Source organism: Crocodylus porosus, unplaced genomic scaffold (assembly GCF_001723895.1).
Source record: "Crocodylus porosus isolate Cpor-Errol unplaced genomic scaffold, CroPor_comp1, whole genome shotgun sequence".
Classification (NCBI taxonomy): Eukaryota; Metazoa; Chordata; order Crocodylia; family Crocodylidae; genus Crocodylus; species Crocodylus porosus.
Window position 1 is genome coordinate 59,496,593 of NW_017728951.1, and position 20,815 is coordinate 59,517,407.

Consider the following 20,815-nt stretch of genomic DNA (forward strand, 5'->3'; position numbering starts at 1 on the left):
TACAGGTGGAGGTGTGTGTGTGTGTATACCTTGCCCCCCCAATAATATTTTCTCCCTCCACCTATGTATACAGTACACCTGAGTTAATATGACACTTCTTCATTCTATGGATTCCAGAGATCTAGGAAACTGCACATTCCATCTCCAGTTTCTATGGGGGTACGTGAAAATATTTCAGCTTGAAACACAATTGGTGGTAATGTTCAAGGATCAGTGGGGAAGCAACATAGAGTTATTAATCCAAACCTATGATTTCCACACAAAAATATCTGTGCCCCCTTGCTGGCTAATATAATAGACTGAAAAGGGTTAATATATTCATTCCTCTCTTTCTCTGTTTCTCTTTCTGTCACCTCCTCCTCCTCCCTGTGTACTCCTCTCAAAGACTGGCTCTCTGGCCAGCCACCAGTGGGATTAGGCTGCTGTAGCAGTCTGGCTGACACTTTGTGCAGGGAGTAAGGTTTTGCTTTTGGAGAAGGAACACATGAATTCACCCCCCCACCCTTGAAATCCTAGAACTGATAATGTAACTAAGACTTTGAAGATTCAAAATTACACTTCTTTGTTTGCTTTACAATACAAATTAACTTTTCCTTGTTTGAAAGCCTAAAGACGTTTAAATTAAACACCTATTTAGAAGTGATAAGGAAAAAATCAGTCCTCTCCTCTTAAAGTGGTTTCACTGTTTTGGTTTTCATCTATCTGAAGACACTTGAGAGATCTGTGTGGTTTTGTGTTATTTTTGTTTCTGCAAAAGAAGTCAGAGGCTTGGAGAGAATAAGCAAAATAGGTAAGAGTAATTTCAGTTTGCTTCTTTCTTAATTTTTTTTTAATGTCTCTCCAAAAATCAGAGAATATGTCAAGAAAAATGAGCGCTTAGTTTGATACTTTGTTAGGGATAATATGATTATCTATTTCTTCCTCCTCACGACAAGAAAATTGTGCTACGGCTATGTAAATGTTGTTTGCAAAGTGCTGCCATTTAAAAAGCCACAAGGGCAAAAACTGAAGTGCAGGGCAACTTGAAAGTCATTGTTTAAAAGGCAATGAAAAAATAATTGAAGAATTTTGTTTTGAGTCTATAAACCATATTTAGAAAGAGAGAATGACAAAAATGGTAGAGAAAGGTCACAAGTCTTAGCAGAAGCTCTGTGAAAGGATTTATATTACTAATCAAAATAAAGAATAATATTTTCAACCATTACTTGATTTGTAATAATAGTTGTTCTACAGTCTATTTAATCAGTTGTTATAAATGTGACCAAAACATATTTAAAACAGAATGGAAGAGGATAGTCTAACATTTTTTATGCTGTTAACTAGGATGTTCTGTAGTATTATTAGCCACAGAGAGACACTAGTTATTTGGGAAATCACCTACAAAAACAAGTTTTACACATCATAATTCACAGGTGAATTTGGGTGAATTAAATGATAAAAATTAAATGTAGATGGCATTCCGAAGAAGCCGTTCTTTTTTTAAAAATATTTTATAAATATTGTTCTTAATGAGCAGTAATTATGTTAAGTTATAGACTTGCTGAGTTTTTCTTAATACATTTACAGGCTGCAAAAGGAAAGTATCCGTCCCAAAAATTTGGCAGATTATAAATCATGGATTCATAATTTCATGGATTAGTCTTCTGTAATGTTCTCCTCTATCAGTAGATGATAGCCACATTTGCAAAGGCTTTTCTCTCTTCTGTTACTTACAAAATACAAGAAGTTATCTATTTAAAAAAAAAACCCTAACATATTGCTCTCTGAGCACCCTCTGCCTGCTAACCAACTGAGCTGCAATTGGCACCAGTTTTGAAAAGGCAGTGTCCCCCTTCCTGATTCAGCAATTCTTTCTATTGTTGAAGATTAATATGAGGCAGATGTGTAAAGACTGCAAGGATAACAAACAATCTTAAAACAAAACAAAATTCCAGTGCTTACCTGATTCTTTTATTCATGTAGGTCTGTGCAATATATGTAACACATTTTTAATAGCATCTGAATTTCCAGATTCTTTCCTGGAATTGTTTAAGCTTCACACATTCCTTGTCTAGATTCCATACTGATAATAAAATGTCTTGGCAAGGGAGAAAATATTAAAATAAAGTTCTGAAAAGAGTGAAAAGGGGAGAGTCTGACAGAGAGAAGACTGCAGTGGTGGGTTGGAAACATTCCCGAGAACATGTGGAAAGAATGGGAGACAGAGTGATGGAATTTCAAAATTATTTGTCCAACCATCATTTATATGGCCTTTCCCTAAATAAAACATGCATAGAATTTAAAATATACCAAGTTCCAGCTTGGTTTCTCTAACCTGAGATTGCCCACACTCCACTACTCATACTTTTACTCTGTTTTGTACAATTTTCTCTATTTTCAGAAAGCATACTTGTTATTCTGATGAATTTACCATTGATATGATAGAATAAAAGTACCAAAACCCAATGAAAACAACATTAATTAGTGATACTCCTTAAGAAATTAACTAATTTCTGATTGGTGGATCCCCCTGCATTTATGACTGAATCTTGACAATCAGAAGGCAGGCAAATACAGTGAATAAGCCAGGCCATTCATTTGTTCAGTTGTCATTTAATTTTATTTATAATTCTCTACTTCAGTTATACTTGTGCTGTGTATCACAATATTTTTCATATATTTGGTTCTGTGGGACTTCACTACAGCCTCTGCTATTAGTCTTTACTGAGAGATGGGTCAAAGACTAAGACGTTTCTTAGTGAACATACAGTAATTCAGCAAAGTACAGATTGGCTACTTTCTGCATTGTGGTGAATGTTTACAGTTTCTGATTATAATTATTTTTAGCAAAGGAAATTCCACAAAAAGAGATTTGTGGAGTTTGTTTCTTTTTTTTCCACTGAAAGTAATAGTGATTATAAGCTTTTTCATCCTACAGAAGATGCTGCTGAAGATGTCCAGAGTCTGGATTTATCTGCTTCTTCAGTTTCTCATAGCCGTCTCTTTGTGTCATTTGAAGAATGTGCCTGCTGGTTCCCAACAGAGCTTCAAAAATGGTCTCTTCAACTTTTATCATTCCCTGATTCTTGCAGATGGCAAAGAAACAACAATCCACTTGTTGAAGGACATACCGAAAAAGTAAGAAGAAATCAATACATACAAATTTTCATATTCTCTTTCATTTTCTGGCCATAGGAGGCAGGCTACTGCTGAGAATTCATACATACCCACTACCCACAAGGCTCTAGCTATGCATTCTTGGCTCAGGGTACTGCTGTCTAAATCATCTTTCTTCCAATATGTGTTCCTCCATCTTACCTTTACCAGTTAAAAACAGCTAGAATATCGAGTATTTTCTTCAAAATAAACTTCAGCTACACACATGAATGTTATAGTTATTTCCTACCTGGTTTTCTGCCAGACCTATTTAATATAATTGCCACTGAGTTTATTATTAGATTACAAAAATGCAGAGCTATAGTGTCATACTCAAAGTATATCACAATCAGTTAATCTCCAAAACTGTAAGAGGAAAAGGACCTCAATAAATCTAGTATAAGCTTCAAATATTGTTCTCACTAAAGTACCTGCCATATCAATAGAATGTATGTTTAGATCTTCAAAACAAAAATCATGTACCAGATGTGCTACATATTGGGCATGTCTATATGTGCATTTACTGTACAGTAAGTTACTGCACAGTAGGGCTGTGCAAAGCTTCAGGTGGTGATTCAATTCAGAGGAGATTCAGCTAGATTTGGTGGCTGAATCTCCGAATCCAAATTGAATCAGGGGACCAATTTAAAGGTCCAAATCAATTCAAAGCTCTCCGAACCTTCGGAAAAGATTCGGAGAGCTTTGATAATTCAGGCAGTCCCAGTGGCTGAAACAGGGAGCTGAGCCACTCCAAGCTGGTAAATACTACGGGTGGGGAAGCTGGGGCTGGAGGAGGTGGGAGGGGAGCATGGGGGGACCCCTGCCAGCCCCTCTGACCCCCCCACTCTCCCAGCTCCCCTGACCCCTGCCTGCTTCCCCAGCCTGCTCCCCCCCATAGCTACCCCTGGAATTGAGGTCAGTGGGGATCGCCCCCTGCCCAGCAGCACCTGCTTTTTTTAACAAGTGCCATGAGCTAGGGCGGGCAGGGCAGGCATTGCTGGGCTGGGAGAGGGGCAGGGGATGGGCCTACCTGGTTTGGCGATTTGGAGAATCAGATTCAGCCAAATTGAATTGGGTTGGTGATTCAAATCACTGAATCAAATCACTGTCCCCCAAATCAGCCAAATCCGAATCCAAAGCAATACTAGCTACCTCACAGAGGCCTACTGCACAGTAAGTGGCTTTTACACCAGTGTCTAGATGTGCAGAAATTACAGTACAGCAATGCTGTGCATGGACTGACTTGGGATCAAATTTTGTCCCAAGTCAGTCCACACAAACAGGGTTACTGTGCAGCACAGTGTCTACAGGTAACTTACTGCGCGGTAACTACTTGGGCATAATTTTTCTACCTGCATCATGCAGGTAGCAAATTTATGCCCAAGTCAGTTTAAGTCACCATGGGTAATGCGCAGTATAGATGCACACATGTAGACATGTGCCGGTACTGAGCAGTCATTTTTGGTTACTGCACAGTAACCTAAATTACTGAGCAGTAAAGGTGCATGTGTAGACGCACCTGCTGTATTTGTATTCAATGAGCAGTACTAAATCTTCCTCACATTAAAAGTATTTTTGGTGTAGAACTTCCATGGAAGGTCAACTTGGCTTGTAGCCAAATATATAGATCTAGATCTAGATATTCCTAACTATTATAATGGGAGGTAATGGCAGAGCAATGAAGGCATCTTACCATAGTGCCAGAAGTGCAAGCTCATGCCCTTGTCTGGTCTCAGGCTAAAGTTTGGCCCATAATCTAAATGTGCATATTATCATTCAGGCTAAAGGAAGAACAAAGGTAATTGAATAGGCTGCTAGCCACATTCTTTTGTCTGCCACTGACTGCTGAAACTAGCATGCCCTAATTACACTAGCCCTATAGGTCTCTTGACTTAGGAGGGCCCTTTTTACAGTGAGTAGTGCTCTATAAACACCAAAGACAGAGAGATCTCTGTGTGTAGAGAGATTCCTTAAAACCAGAAGTAGTCAAATGCTCATTGGAATTTAATCAGTTGTATTAACATGCATAAATTTGATTCATTTGGTATATTCTACCAAAATGGTCACAAATGCAGAGGGTAAAACAGATGGTTCAGCTGTGAGCATTGTACAGAGAGAAAGAGACTGAACACAATATATAATATAATGATTTTCTCCAAAGCAAGCCTAAGACATCTAGTAGTTAAAGGGAAAAAAGAAATTAAAATAAAAGATAAAATGGTTTAGCAAGAACATATCAATTACCTGGCAAAAACCAAACAAAAAAAGCCTTGGTTTACATGAAGTATATATATATTGCCATAGTGCTCAATCTTTTGACTCTACAGGCCAAATGAGTGGCAGGGGGCCAGTCTGCAGGAACTAACAGACCCCACATGCCAGGATCAGGACTTATACCACCTCCACCTGGCCCCATGCACCAGAATGATGACACAGCTCCATGAGCCAGATCTGGCTCAATAGAAGAAAGGTTGACCACTCCTGATGTACTGTAATCTCAACCACTGAAAATAACACAAGAACCTGAAATTCAGAAACCAGAGTTAAATTTAACAAATACTGGATTTTTGAAAATGTGGACATTCTCAGTTAAAGTCACCAAATTTACCTTGATTCTGGCTTGGGATCAATGCCCTGAAAATAAGCAAAATCTCAGAGATGCTCCTATCTACACACAAAATAGAGTTGGGAGTAGGATCATACCGGCCACATCTGCACAAGATGTTTACTGAGCAGTACCTCATTACTACTGCACAGTAGCATTGTGATGCATGAACCATGACATGATGCTATTGCACAGTAGTAACAAGCTACTGCACAATCAGCATCACCAGGAAGCTGTGTGGGGATGCTCCTGCATGGTAATTTACTGCAGTCATTTAGTACTTGGGTATACAAGTACTAAATGACTGTGCAGTAACAACTGTGCAATCTGTGTCTTGTATAGACACAGTCACTGTGTCCAAGCTGCTTTGTGTATGTTCCAACTGCATTGAGACAATGAAAAGAAAAGGAGCAAGTGGGTATCAGGCATTACTGGAAGTGGTCAGTATTTAAGAACAGGATTTAATGGACTGATATCACTTTGATAACATGGAGCATTAATTGATAATTAATTGATAAGGTGGATGCCGACCCTCTGTATAATGAACATTTCTTAGTTAGTGAACGCAGCTACCTTTCCCCTAAGGTGGAGCTGCTAATTGCCCAGCTATTTTCAGTAACTAGTAGATCTTAGAAAAGTCTGCAAGCTCCATATAATCCCCCCAGAAGCCTAGACTTCATGCATTCTGAAAGGCCCATAGCATAAAGGAACAGCAGTGTGAAAAGTAGAGTCCTCACACTATCAGTCACCCCAGACAGCCACTAGAAACAGACTATTTACAATTGCATTAGCCTTAATCAAATGAAAACAACTGCTCAGACCCTTGAAGAAAGAATGAAATCTATCTGCTGTGTCACTGTTTTAGAACATCTTGCTGTTTGCTTATATCAATAACCTTTAGTATACAATTCTAGCAAAAAAATGCCTATTACTTCATTAGCTAGGGAGTTGATCCCTAATAAGTAGTTCATTTCCTACTTCCTGTGCTAAGTGACAGTGTATACACTGTAAAACCAAAGCCTTAGTATTTGTCTTACTGAAATACTAGCATCTTGAAAGTTGGTGGAGTGCAGACTATTTACTTAGTAGTCGTAAATCAGAAAAATTCCAGGAGGATAGTTGTGGATAGGAAGTAGCATAGTATGCAATACTTTTATGTAAGAAAACTTGAAATACTCTCTGCTGGTGTTTTAATGTACCTTGTAGTAGAATGGTCATTATTACCCTGAGGGGAATCCAGCTTTTACCTCTTTAGTCTGCATACCTAATTACCTTTCCTACAGGGAGTCTTCGCTATAACTGAGTCTCTTAAAATCTAAAGCCTGTTTGTAATCCATATTTTCAGGTACTATTTCGTTCTGAGGGAAGACAGAGCCCCTATTTCTTTCACAGTGACTGTGACTCCCTGTGATGTTCCCATTGAATGGAGCATACTGGTACACAAAACGTCAACAAATTTCCTTGGGAAAACAGCACATGGTAAGACCCAAATTAAAAGAACATTCAATCTACCTGATTAGTGACAGAGGGAACTTACCTACTCTTAAAAAGTGTTGCCATGCTAAGAAATCTCAAAAACAAAACAAAACCAGCCAAGGTAGGCTTCAAAAACTTGAAACAAATTTCTCCTGCTATAGACTAACCTTTTGGTTTAGAAAACTACATACAATTCCATGGGTGACATCCTTTCCTATTGAAGTCACTGGGGATTTTGCCCCTAGTTGGGCCAGAATTATACCTCAGATTGTTTCTGCTGCAGTTTCTCAAGTTAGTGGACAGGAAGGAAAAGGAAAGTATGTGGTCATCAAGGATCTTTGTCGAAAATTGCAAAAACCAAATTTAAAAAATTCCAAAATTCTCTGATTTAAAAACCTCAAATCCACATTTTCCTGCAATTTCAATGAATTTCAAATTCAGGCCAAATCCTAATCAAATAGGGCTCAGTTCGCACACCCCTAAAATGAGTTCTAAATACCTATACATTTTTCCATTTTATTTTGGTTTTTTTATCATAGAAAAGCTGAGCTCTCCATGTCAGAACTCACCCTTATATGCTGGTGCCCTGCCCCTGCCCATGCTGTTTCTCCTCAATCCCAAGCCACAGCCCCACCCCACTAGCCCTGTTGCTGCCCCTCATTCCCAATCTGCAGCCCCTTGGCCCTGACAATGCCCCTTGCTCCCAAACCACAGTCCCACACAACCCTAGACCTGTTGCTGACTCTCACTCCCAAATGTAGCTTCCTGCCCCCTGCCCAGCCCTGCTGGAGGGGACCCCCAGTTGCCAGGGATACAGGACCAGGGCCAGTTCCCACAGCCCTTTGCCCCCCACAACCACTCCCAGTAGTGCCCAAGCCCCAGCTGCTATATGCAGGAGGCAGTGGCTACTGCAGACAGAGCAGAGTGTGGAGGCCAGCCCCCTCCCCTGCCAGTGGGCAGTATGGCTGGAGCACAGATAAGCAGAGCCTGTGGGTGGGGGAAGGATGTGAGCTGCCCACTGCAGGGCTCAGGGCTTCCCACTCTTCTGCCCTCTACTGAGGGCCTCGGTGGTCCAGTGGGCAGGACCCAGCATGGGAGGGCAGAGAGGCTCAATGTTGCCACTGCTGCCATCAGTGCTACCACCAGAAGCCTCATGCCAGCCATGCTGCTATGGTGACAACCACCAACCCCAGCACTGCCAAGTGGACAGGGGATACTTCAGCATGGTAGGGCTCCTGGTGCAGGGCTCCTTGTGGTGGCAGCAGCAGCAGCACCCAGCCTCTCTGCTGTCTTGTGCAGGGTCCCACCCACTGGGCCATGGAGGTCCCTGGGGGGAGAGCAGCAGGGCAGCAGCTGTGATCCCTGCAGTGGGCAGCCCATATCTTTCCCCATCCTGTGCACACATCTGGGGTGGGGGGGTATCTGGGGTGGGGGGGCAAGTGCCCCTCCCTGGGAGAGCACACAGTGGTGGGGAGCCAGCCCCCTCACCACCCTCTGGACAATCCACCTGTAGCTTCATCCTGTTCTCCAGCCAGCTCTGCAGTCATGCACTCCCACCTGAGCCCTACCCCAGCTAAGCAGTGCCCCCAGCAAGGTTCTCTCTAGGTTGTTCATGTGCATGGCCATGCAAAAAAAAAAATTATTGCCATGCAGTAGCACCCACTTGGAGAGGAGCTGGGCTGCAGCTTCCTGAAAACTTTGGGCATGGAGTGTGGAAGAGGCACCAAGGCCAGTGCAGGACACTTACCATCTCTGCTCCTCACTCCTCTGCTCCACTCCTCACTGCACCAGAATCTCCACAGGGAGCGAGAGTGGTGCAGGGCAGGCAGCTGGTGCTCCCTGAGCCAAGATGGGGACGAAGGCAGGGACAGCGGCTGAGGCTGGGGCTGGGGCAGAGCCAGGCACTGCATAGCTCTGCCAGGTATGGGTAACTGCTCCACTCCCTAGCCACTTCAGGTGACCTTTGCCCTGAACCCCAATGCATCCCCTGCTCCTATGGCCATGCAGCACAGAGCTATTCCTACTATGGGAAAGATTTCCATGGTGCAGCAGCAGGGAGGATGATTTTGACCCCCCCCCACTTTAAATATGGTTCCTAGGGCTGGTGCCCTGCTTGTATCTCCTCAGTTAAGTTACTGGAATTCAGCTAAATTCAGTTCCATCTATAACTTGTTTTTTGTATCCAAAGAAGTTACTTTTACTGCTAAATTTAGGCCACATCAGAGCTGGGTTAAAGATGGTATATGCTCTTTATTTACAAGGAACTAAAATCATTATAGAAAGCTTTTCAGGCATTCTTGGCAGAGAATCCTATCCTCAGCCACCAAGTTTTATGAATTCAGGAACAGACTGAAGCGGTGTGCTCACAGGCTGAAGCGGCACACTCACGGACCAAAAATGGCATGCTCATGGATCACTACACCTTAGAGGGAACATTGGCCCCCAGCCCCAGCTGCCAACCCTGTCCACTCCCTCATTGTGGGGGGCATCAATCTGTCCTCCTGCCCTGCCCCACCATTGCCTATGACCCCCCTATACTCTCATAGACTTATCTGCAGGTAGGTGGGGGGAGCTGATCTCCACCACTGCCTCACTGTATTGCTGACCACGTGCATGTGTGCATACACAGACATGCATGTGGTACCTACTGAGTCCTGCTCCTCCTAGCCCCAAATAGCCCCTTTTCAGCTGGAACTCTGATAGCCTGCAAGGGGAAAGCCACAGTTTCCTGTGTTTTTCTCCTTTAAAGGAGAAAATCCACATTTTTCCACAGTAGGCAGACAACCCTGGTGATCGAACGTATAAGTCCCAGTTGTAAAAATCCTCTCCTCATGCTGGACATTGTTCCTTCCACAACAGAAACATTCCCATCCACTTTGTGAAATGTAACAATTGAAAGTGGTAGGGTTAACATTACAATTAAACTGTATTATCTTTGATTTTTACTTAGACTTCTACAGGCTTTCAAAAAAGCATGGAAAACACAATGGTTACTCTCAATTTCATAATTTTCAAGCTGAAATCCACCATGGCTAGGAACAAATGTTGCATATTTTCCTGGATAAATTATGCCTATGTCTATCCCAGAACAAAAATATCCTGGGATTGGCATGTACACAGCGTTTAATAAGTGGCTGATTGTGCTGCTGTTTTCCTGCCATCCATTCCATAATGCAATCCCAGGAAAACTGTGTGGACCTACTTTGCAGTATCCTAAAATGTACTGTTACTATCTCTTACCTGGGAAACATTTTTAGGATTTATCTCAGTTCAATAGACATGGATGTCTGTGTAGATTGAAGTTTGCCTTGGAATTAAGTGATTTAGCCCAGGATAAATCTGATGTCTGTTTGCAACCTGTAAACCCAAGGAGTTCAAACTACACAGAGGAGAAATTTCCATAAAAGTGTCAAGAAAGCAGGGAAGAACATTCGAACTTCTTCTGTACATTGAGAACACTTGGGATGACTCTTTTTTCCCCTCCTCATGATAATGTGCAGCAGGTGGGAGAATTTAGTTCATGTTTATTATTATTGGCTTCAGTTGCCAATTCAATTCGGAAAAGATTTGGCTTGATCCGGAGGCTGAATCATCGAATCCAAACCAAATTGGGAGACCAAAAAACCCCTTTGAATTGATTCAGAGCCTCCAAATTGATTCAGAAAAGAATTGGAAAATATTCACAGATTCAGAGATTTGGAAGGCAGTCTTTCAGGGGAACAGGAACTGAGAAGAGGGAGGGGGAGCAGGGGTGAAAGACTGACATCTGTAGCTGGCCAGTGACTGTGATCTTCCCCTGAGTCCCCTTCCAATCACAGTGCTCTGGCAGCGGGATGTAGCAACAGCATAGAAGCCCCAGCCTGCAGCCTTTCTGTCCCTTTTGTGAGCTGTTTCTACCTCAGAAACAGTGTCTGAAAGGTACTGCTGGACTAGTTTGGTTTTCTAGGCAGTTTCCTGCTAGTTTCTGTTCTTGGGAAGGGTTGGACACAGCTTACTAACTATCCTTGCTTAGAATCCCTCTATTTGTCCCTATGCAATCCATTTCTTTCAACTTTTTCTGCCCCCAAAGTCCTCATATTTATTCTTGTTATGTTTCTTTCCCCACACTTTAAAGGAAAGCTGTTTTCCCTGGCAGTGTGATCCATCACTGTACAGGAAAGCACACACATTACACACACATACACACATACAGTACACAAAGAAGAAGAAGAGATATTAGACACAATAATCAGAGAGGAAGAAGAGATATTAATATTATTAATTACAAAGATATTAATATTATGAATTACACAGACATACAGTAAAAACAACAGAAAAGATAGTAGTCAGACACACAGAGTAATGAGAGAAGAAGAAGAGATATTTGTTACATAGAGAAAAAAGAGGTCTTCTGGCAGGGCAGGGAGAGGGGCTACAGGGGTAGGGGAAGAGCTAAAGTTTCCCCAGCCCAAAACATAGACACACCCTCTTTCCTGGCAGTGATGAGTCTTCTGCTGCCAGTGGAAGCAAGGAGGTGGGTGCAGTACTGTCCCTGCACTGGCACCACCTCCTCCAACATCAGAAATAGCCACCAGCACCAGAATTACAGTCTCCTCCACCCCAATTTCATCTCCCACCATGAGCCTCCCAGTGCCATAGGAGGAGCTGGATCTGGAAGCAGGGACCTGAGTGCCCCAGCAAAAGAAATTCTGGGGAACAAGGGGGAATGTGAGTTTGTGCACCACACCCCTTAAATTTCCCCTAGACCCAGGTCTCCTTCTCTGGAAAGCACCTCGGAGGAGGTTGAGGTTGTGGAGGCAAGTGGCTCAGTTGAGTCAGCTCTTCCTGTTGTTGTGCCTCACCCTGATGAGGAGGGCAATAAGACAGGATCCCCACCCTCAGCCCAGAAGTAGGGGGTAGTGTAGTGTGGGATCATTTTGAGGTGGCAGATGATCCCAAGTATGCTATCTGCCAGCACTGTCAAAGGCAGATCAGTTGGGGCAAGGAGGTGAAACACTTCACCACCAAAGTGATGCTGCTGCATCTCAGGAGGCAGCACCTCCTTGCCCTTTGTTTCTTCTCAGCCTGGTACCAGTGGGAGCATGCCCAAAGGGAAGTCCCCCTCTTGCTCCCCCATTCCCCCAAAGCAGAGACAGGCCACCCTGGACTGGTGGGGGAAAGCTTCAGACAAAGCAGAGTGTATTGCAAGGTCAAGCAAGGTCACCCAGACCACTGGGGAGATACTTGGTCTGGATGGCCAGCCTTCCTCCTTCATTGAGTGGCCAGAGTTCAGGCACTCGTGGCCCCATCCTACCAAGTGCCCACATGCACCACCTTTAGCAGGACGGTGGTGCTCTCCCTGTATGAGGTATGCACAGAGTACTTGAGGGAGAAGCTGCACAAGGCAGGTCCACAGGTAGCCTCACACTTCACCTTGGACATCTGGAGCAGCCAGGGTGGAGATCATGCCTATCTCTCCCTCACAGGGTACTAATGCAATCAGTCAGGCCATGGGCTCTCCTTCAAGCTGGGGTGATGAATGACTCCCAAAATGGCAACAGAGATCATGGTGGCCATAAACTTCATGGTGCAGGGGTGGCTCATTGGGCAGGGTGAGCTCACCCATGGAGTCATGGTCACTGACAATGGGGCCAATATGGTCAAGGTGGTCCATAATGCCAACTGTCTTGACATCCGCTGTGTGGCACACAAGCTGCATAATATAGTCAGGGATGCCTTAGAGGTGGGCAGGGCTCCCAGTGAGGGTGCCGTCAGTACCACCCAGATGATTTCAAAATGCAGGGAGGTGGTGGGCTACTTCCACCACAGTATCAAGGTGGACAAGATGCTGCAAGACAGACAGGCAAAGCTGAAAATACTTCAGCACAAAATCATGCAGATTTTGGAGACTCGCTGGAACTCCACATACCTGATGCTGGAAAAGCTGGTGGAGCAAAAGAAGGTCATGCGTGAGATGGCCTTGCTCAGGAAGCTTGGGATCAGTGCCCCCCTTAACAAAGTGGAATGAGATGCCATTTCCCATATATTGGTGGTCTTCAAGCCATTCCTTGAGGCCACTGAGACCCTCAGTACTGGTGATGCCCTCCTTAGCCAGGTGATCTCTGTAGTCAAGGAGCTTGAGAACCAAATGGAGAAGTTCCAGGGGATTGATGTTCCTGGCTGGGGCAAGTTGCTTTCACCAGAGATGTAGGCACTGGAGAAGCAGCTGAAGAAGGGCATCAAAAAATGGCTGGATCCCTTGCAGTCCAGTACGGTCCACGTGCTGGTGGGCATGTGCAACTTGAGGGCGAAGGGGAGCATGTGCAACACCAAAACACTTGATCACTGGATGGAGGTGCTGGTGAACAGTGTCAGGAAGGCAGAAGGGTGGAGGCAATGGGATGTGGAAGAAGGAGATCCACTTTTCCATGCCAGCACTCCCAGCACCAGCCAGTCTCCTCCATGCCAGCCACTGCCAATGTAGGCCAAGGGAAGGCTTCAATGTTGGGGTCCAGACACACCAGACCCCAGCCTCAGGCAGGTAGCACCAAGCATTCAGTGGCTACCTATCTCACCAAGGACATGGAGAGACTGGATTGTGACCCATTCGCCTATTGAGCAAGCTGCAGCCAGATGTAGCAGAATCTAGCCATGGTTGCCCAGGAACACCTGTCCTGTCCACCAAACAGCGTTCCAAGTGAAAGGGCATTCAGCTTTGTCGGGGATGTTGTGACACCCCACTGCACCTCCCTGAATCCTGGTTTGGTGGAGCAGCTGGTGTTCCTGAAGGTGAACTTCCCACTGCTGGGGTTTCCCAAGCTCCACCTACAAACAGAGTGAATGCCACCCTCCACACTCCATCTGCACCTATTTCCTTTTTTTTAAACCATTTAATGTCCCACTCTCACAGCTCACCAACCAGCAGGTGAAGAATATATCCCTGCTGAGCTCCTGTGCCAGGATGAACTTGGAGGTATGAGATGGGGCTATGGGGAAAGAGGAGGCCCCAGGTCCTAAGCATGACCTAAAACTGCACCCTGCCAGGGTTGCAAGGCCTGGTGGGACTGCCAGCAATGCAGCAGCCCCAGGAAATGCCAGGACTGAGGATCTCCCTGGTGAAAGGCAGGTAGGAGGTACCTTATTGTCTCGCCACCACATGTATGCACAGTCCTGAATGGGGAAAGCCCAGACCCGTAAGATCTTTGAAAGCTTGAGGCTTGTTGGTTGCAGTGGACTTGTGAGGCTCCAGGTGAGCTTAGCTGCCTGGGATGCTATTTTCAAGGCATGGACTTTCAGGTTTAAAACCCTTCATCAGGCTGAGGAAACATCTAGTGGCTGTGTGTGTGCTCTTCCTGGATGGAAGGAATAGCAAAGAAGCCAGAGGCTGGCATGCATACAGAAAAGAAAGCCAGTAAATGAAAATGGAAATGGAGGCATCAGGTGGTGAGAGACAGGCTGGGATAGTGGAGAAGGGGAATGTAGCAGGTAAAAGTGGAGAGGTTCCTGGGGAGTCAGATGCCAGGCAGGTTGTAGTGTGTCAAAAATCCAATGTCTATATTGAGTCCATGAGTTTCTGCATCTAGGAGACTGATACAGTGGAGTTCATAGGCCTGTCTGTGAAAAGTGGTTTGTAAATTCCCTTTGAGGATCAGGACTGAGAGACTGGAGACAGAGTAGTTTTCTCATGAGAAATGTGCCCCTACAGGTAGTTGGGTATCCTTGTCTGTAATAGATTCTGGTGTGCAGTTTGTGGGGGTACTGGGGATATGTTGGCAGGTTTTGCATTTCTTGTCATGGCATGGTCTGGATCCATTTGATGTGTTTGGGGCTGTAGGAAGTTGGCTTCTAGTAATGAGGTTAGCGAGGTTCAGTGCTTGTTTGAATTTGAAAACCACTTTTCAGAGGGGCCTATGAACTTCACTTCATCAACCTCCTAGATACAGAAAATCCTGGACACAATACAAACACTGTATTTATGACACACTACAACCTGCTTGACTTCTGACTCGGCAGGTACCTCTCCACTTTTACCTGCTATATCCCCCTCCCCTCCTACCCTAGCCTGTGTCTCACCCCCTGATGCCTCCATTTCCATTTTCACTGACTGGCTTTCTTGCCTGCATTGCATACTAGCCTATAGCTTATTTACTATTACTTCCATCCAGGAAGAGCTAGATTCTTCCTTAGCCCGACAAAGGATTTTTAAACCTGAAAGCTTGCAAAGAAGAATTTCTCCAATTATTCCGTTGGTCTAATAAAAGATATCAGATTGACCCTAAGAAGCTTTTCTGAGCTATGTCTTTGGACCAACACAGATACAACCTATACCCCTTAACACACACAAGTGACACGAGTTTGCTTTCAGAAGTTTAAGGAGCAGTTTCACAGAAACCCCTGCACCACCCTGCCTGAAACCCGGCAGGCCTCCCTCATGCCCACACAAGGGGCTATGTATGTGGCAGGACAGGACAGCCATTTAATGTCCCGCTCTCAGAGCTGGATGTGGCAGTTTAGTTTTTCACCAGCCAGCAGGGGAAGAACATCTCCCTGCTGAGCTCCTGTGCCAGGAAGAACTTGGAGGTGTAAGGGCTAGGGCTTAGGGCTATATGGGGAAGAGGAAGTGCAATTTCCCAGAAACCACCTATCCCCTTGAAACCTGACAGGCTTCGTGGTCTCAGCAGGGACTACCATCCCTGCAGGTTTCATTCCGCTGTGCCTTAACACACACACAAAGTCACACATCACAAGTTTTGCTTGTCAGCACCTTGAGGTGAAGCATCCCAGAAACCCCTGCACCTATGTAGTTGAAACTTACCAGGCTTCATGCCCTCAGAACAGGCTACCCTCTCTGCTGTTTTCATACAAATCTGCCAAAAAATGACAAAGTTATAGGTATTTCAGTGATTCCCCCATTATAGTCTATGGCCGAATCTCCAAATCGCTCCAAATCAGCACTGAATATTCCTAAGCTGATTCAGCCAAATCAATTTGAGACAGTGATCCAAATCTCTGAATCAAATCACTGTCCTCTGAATTGGCTGAATCTGAATAAAATACTTCCCTATTTGCGCAGTCCTAATGTTAATTCAGTTTCCCCAGGAATACAGTGGATTAGCAAAATGAACACAGGGCAACTGCACCTACATTTACTTCAGGGTAGAGGAGGTGGTTAGCCTTCTTAGTCTGAAGTCAGGCAGAAGGTAGGGCAGGTTGACACAACAGAGTAATTAGTTAAAAAAAATGGGTTCATTCATAGCATCTGATGAAGTAGGCTGTTGCCTGCAAAAACTCATGACTGAAGTCTTAAGGTGCCACCTTGCCCTACCTTCTTCAAGTTATAAGAAAATTCTGTTCTCCTTCATAACTTCCAGAATTATTTGTTTTGAGCTACTAATTTTAAATGTATATTAAAAATGTGAAGCTTCCATAAATAAAATGTTAATTAGCAAACAGAATCAGTTAATAGTGAGCTCACTGGCATTCCTTCAAAGCGTCCAGCTTTTCCTATTCATAGGAGGCATACAGTAGTGTAAAATACAATAAAAAATCCCTCAGGTTGCATAAAATATCAGACTCTTCAAAGTAAAATATGGGAAAATCCTTTGACTGCAAGAGAAAAAAATGTAATGACATCAGGTGCTACATAGGTTTAAAAAATTGCTGTTTGGGTTTTTAAATTATAATCCATTTAAAACGTTCATTTATCTTTGCAACATTAAAAAACATGTGACTTATTTTTTACTGTAATAAACACAGCAGCATTAATACTGTTTTATTTTTAATTGATTTTTTTAGGAAGGGGGAAAGCAGAATGATATATAAATAAGAAAACTGAAAATTTAAGTGATGTGTTTCTGTTTGAGCATGATAGGAAAACAAATTACAAATCTGCTTTTCACCTGCAGGTAATTATGACACTCAAGACATCTCAAAATCTCAAAAGATCCCAAACCCAGTGTCCACCATCTTTAATTATAAAGGAAATTCTGTGGAAACTTATGTGGGTATGCCTTCTTTTTCTGCCATCTATCTGATAGAGTTCCTATCAACTGAGAGAGACACACACATTACAGTGTACTTAACATCTGACATAACATCTGGGCATCTTTACCCCGAACTCCCAATGGATCCACGTATAGATGTGGTTGATATTGGACATACAGTTGTGACTCTAGCTTGGAAACATAGCCCATCAGTACTGCAGCATAAAGAAAACATCCAGTATTGTCTTCTAGTTAATGAAAAGCACAACTACAAGAGCTTATGTGCGGCAGAGACAGCTATCAGATCATCTGGGATAAAATTGCCACCAACATTAGCTCTGTCTCTCTCTCCAGATCTTCTAGATTCTCAACAGGTAATGATAGTGTCCAAGCAAGAATTAAGTGTCGTCAACAAGCTCAATAATGGGGAAGTCAGGCAGATATGCATGGGCACCATGAACACCTATACAGTGACCAACCTTAGTCCCAGCACACAGTATTACTTTGATATTTTTGTGGTTAACCTCCTCACCAATGCTAGTGCTGCCTACACTGGAACATTTGCAAGAACACTTGAGGAACCTGATCTTAAAGTTACTGAGCTGAAGGATGGGAAGATAATTCACCTCACCCTGGACAAGAAAAACTGGAAGTTCTACAATTTGCAATATCAAGCTAAACACAAGAGAGTCCAATTTACCTTTCAGTCTTGTAGTGGCCAAATATCGGTTCAGATAACAAGGAACCATAAAATAGTGGCATCAGAAATCTTTGCAGGCCTGAGACTTTTCTCACTGAAAGGAAAACTAATGGACACATATTTGGTACAAGTGAGGTCAGTGGAACAGTCGAATACCTCTGTGAAAGTTCAAGTATCCTCTCACTTCCACAAGCCCTTATTCTCAGCTCTACCAGACAGTTTAAAAATCAAGTCCTTTAGTAAGCTGAGGACCTGCAATTCTGTTACCATTGCCTGGCTGGGAACACAAGAGCAGAGCAAGTACTGTGTGTACAAGAAAAGGATTGAAGAAGATCAAGTCTGGACAGAGGTGAGGAGTACAGACAGGTGCTCAGGACCAGAATCTAGGAACAAATATGAGAAAGTGCTGTGCAAATATTTCTATGACAGAAATCTACAAAGAGCAGTTGCCACAGAGACCATCAAAGGGCTGGATGCAGGGACTCTTTACCTGTTTGATGTTTACCTAACTGGACCTTCTGGGATTCCAGTCAGGTATCACAGTAGAGTGGTGAAAACCAGGAAAAAATGTTGAGGATTCTTTAAGAAATGTGTGGTAGATGAATGCAGAGGAGAACAGCACAACCATTTCCAATGGTCTGTGCAGTTCAAAATATGATAGAGCACAGAAAACAGTTTTTAAAGATGGAAGATTTGTCAGGAAATAATTGTTTCAGCTGTCTAGAGAATTAGGCTAGCACTTGCATCTTATTTCCTATATAAGCTTCTCATCAAAAACAGTACTGTCAACTAAATACAATCAAACACATGTATTGAAGCAGCTTACCTTGGAAACTGCAAGAAATCAACTGGAAAGACATGAACTAAAATGGATCTGAAATCAAATAATACGTGTTATTAAATGTCTTTCAAAGAACAGTCACCCGTTACATTAGAATACCACACTGTTTCCACTTTGTGTACCAGATTGCTGTTAATGAGGTACTGAAAAGTCCAGCCAGACAGACTGTTTTTGACAGATTGACTTCTCCCTCCTAGCTCATGAGATTGAATTGACAGCTGAGTGGTATTGCTTTAGAACATTATTAGACACAAAGATACCAGGTTGCTACCAGCCCCATGTTGTAGTTTAGTGTGAGAGACAGGAGACTTCCCAAAGTAGCAGCTGTCCATTATCTGCATGTTTGCTTTGCATAGAAGTTGATTAGTTTTAAAGATACATTTGATTCACAAAGTTTGGACCTGGCAGTGGATCTGTATCAGAGTCTCCTTGTTTCGAAACAGTTTGCTGTTTATGTCCATATGGAGAAGGATTTCAGTATGGAATTTTTCAGGAAGGGAAAGATTTTGATCTGCAGTACTAGAGTAAATGCCCATTTCCGTTCTTGTTTGTCTTTATTTATACTGTACATGTCTTGTATACACACTGGTGGCATGGAAATATTTCAGCTGGAGATGCTAACACTGCATATATCTGCCATGTATTTGTCTATTGACATTTAAGATATTTTTTGTCTTGGCAAATAGCAAACTGACATAATGTTGCTCTAAATGAATCTTCTTTAGTGCTTTAATAAATATAGTATTTCCTGCAGTAAGATAGGAAAAACTGAAATTATCACTAATCCCTTCCCATCTCTAAAGAGGAATTTCCTGACCCCTTCAAATGACCAGACCCATGCAATTTGCTGCCTGGATTATTTTAATCATATCAAAGAGCATATCTGAATGGGATCTGCCAAACCCTTCATACCACTGCAAAGCTTTTCTCAGAGAATATGCTGGCTTTTTACAATTGTTTTTTTTTCTTTATTGTAGTATGTGTTAGACCCCGACTCCATGCAGCGCCCAACTACTAGGGAGACAACGATCCAATTGCTCATGGATCCTGTTACTCATTAGCCAGAGTTACACCAGTAGACATTTCTTGCAACAGCTTTATTCAGAATGGAGACAGCTTCGGGAGAGCTCCCTCACAGACGCACAGCCTGTGAAAATGGGGAGCAGACCTGAAAATTAGTTCTTTTTACATTTTATACACTGTGGTTCATGCTCATTAACATTTACTCCACCTTGGTCCCTCCTTTGGTTCCACCCATATCTCTGCCTCTGTTTACTTCTTTAACATGTAATTGCCTATGCATTTCATTCATTTACATGCCTCTCTGCTAAGAGCTCATGCTCAAGACTTTGACCCCAGCTTCCTCTGGTCACTTGCTGGTTCTTTCTGATGTCTTGCTGACTCCTTCTTTATCTCCAAGGTCTTGCTTCTGCTTAATCTCCTCACAATAACTGGTGGGCTGCATCTTGTTCTTCTTACACCATATATCCTACACACTACCCCATTGTTAGGAAGCTGCTTGCCTAAGCATTTGCAAAGTTACTTTTAATATATCATCCTGCCTTGTGACCAGCAGCTCTGCTGAGACACAGAAAAAAGCCTTATTCAGTGTTCCCCAAGATGCAAATATTGTCACCCTAACAGTATGGATAAAAAATGTCTATAGGAAAGCCTGATAAACAGATGTGTTTGTCTCGGTTTCTGTGCTTATCCAGTTTAAATACTAGAAAAAGTAAACCATAAGAGATTTTTGAAAGGAAAAAAATCATTCAGAAAAAAAAAAATCATTTGTAAATATACTTACTCTCACCTACCACCAGAAAGGATGTCAAACATGAACTCTTGGAATATCTACATTTTAAATACAGAGAAGCTTAACATGCTTAAAGACCTGGATATTTCTACAGAAAAATGATCTCTATTTGCTTTTTCTCTGAAATTAAGCAAGGCATTAAATTCCATGGCATATTAATTTATCAAACATTTTACATAATAGAATTTCCTTTATATTAAAGGAGCATCAAGATTTCTACTTACTGTTAATTAATACTTATATTATAATAATCCTCTAAGTGGTCAGTGATGCTCCACTGTAC

The 20,815-nt window shown here is 43.0% G+C and overlaps 1 protein-coding gene across 1 annotated transcript; it reads left to right on the forward strand.

Annotated features, from left to right (window-relative positions):
• Positions 1 to 425: 425 nt before the first annotated feature.
• LOC109324352 (protein NDNF-like) lies at positions 426 to 19,780 on the forward strand. The gene is made up of 4 exons (XM_019556346.1): positions 426 to 790; positions 2,918 to 3,117; positions 7,086 to 7,219; positions 17,101 to 19,780. The coding sequence occupies exons 2-4, from the start codon at positions 2,921 to 2,923 to the stop codon at positions 18,450 to 18,452; spliced, it is 1,683 nt and encodes a 560-aa protein (XP_019411891.1). The 5' UTR covers positions 426 to 790; positions 2,918 to 2,920; the 3' UTR covers positions 18,453 to 19,780.
• The last annotated feature ends 1,035 nt before the right edge of the window (positions 19,781 to 20,815 follow it).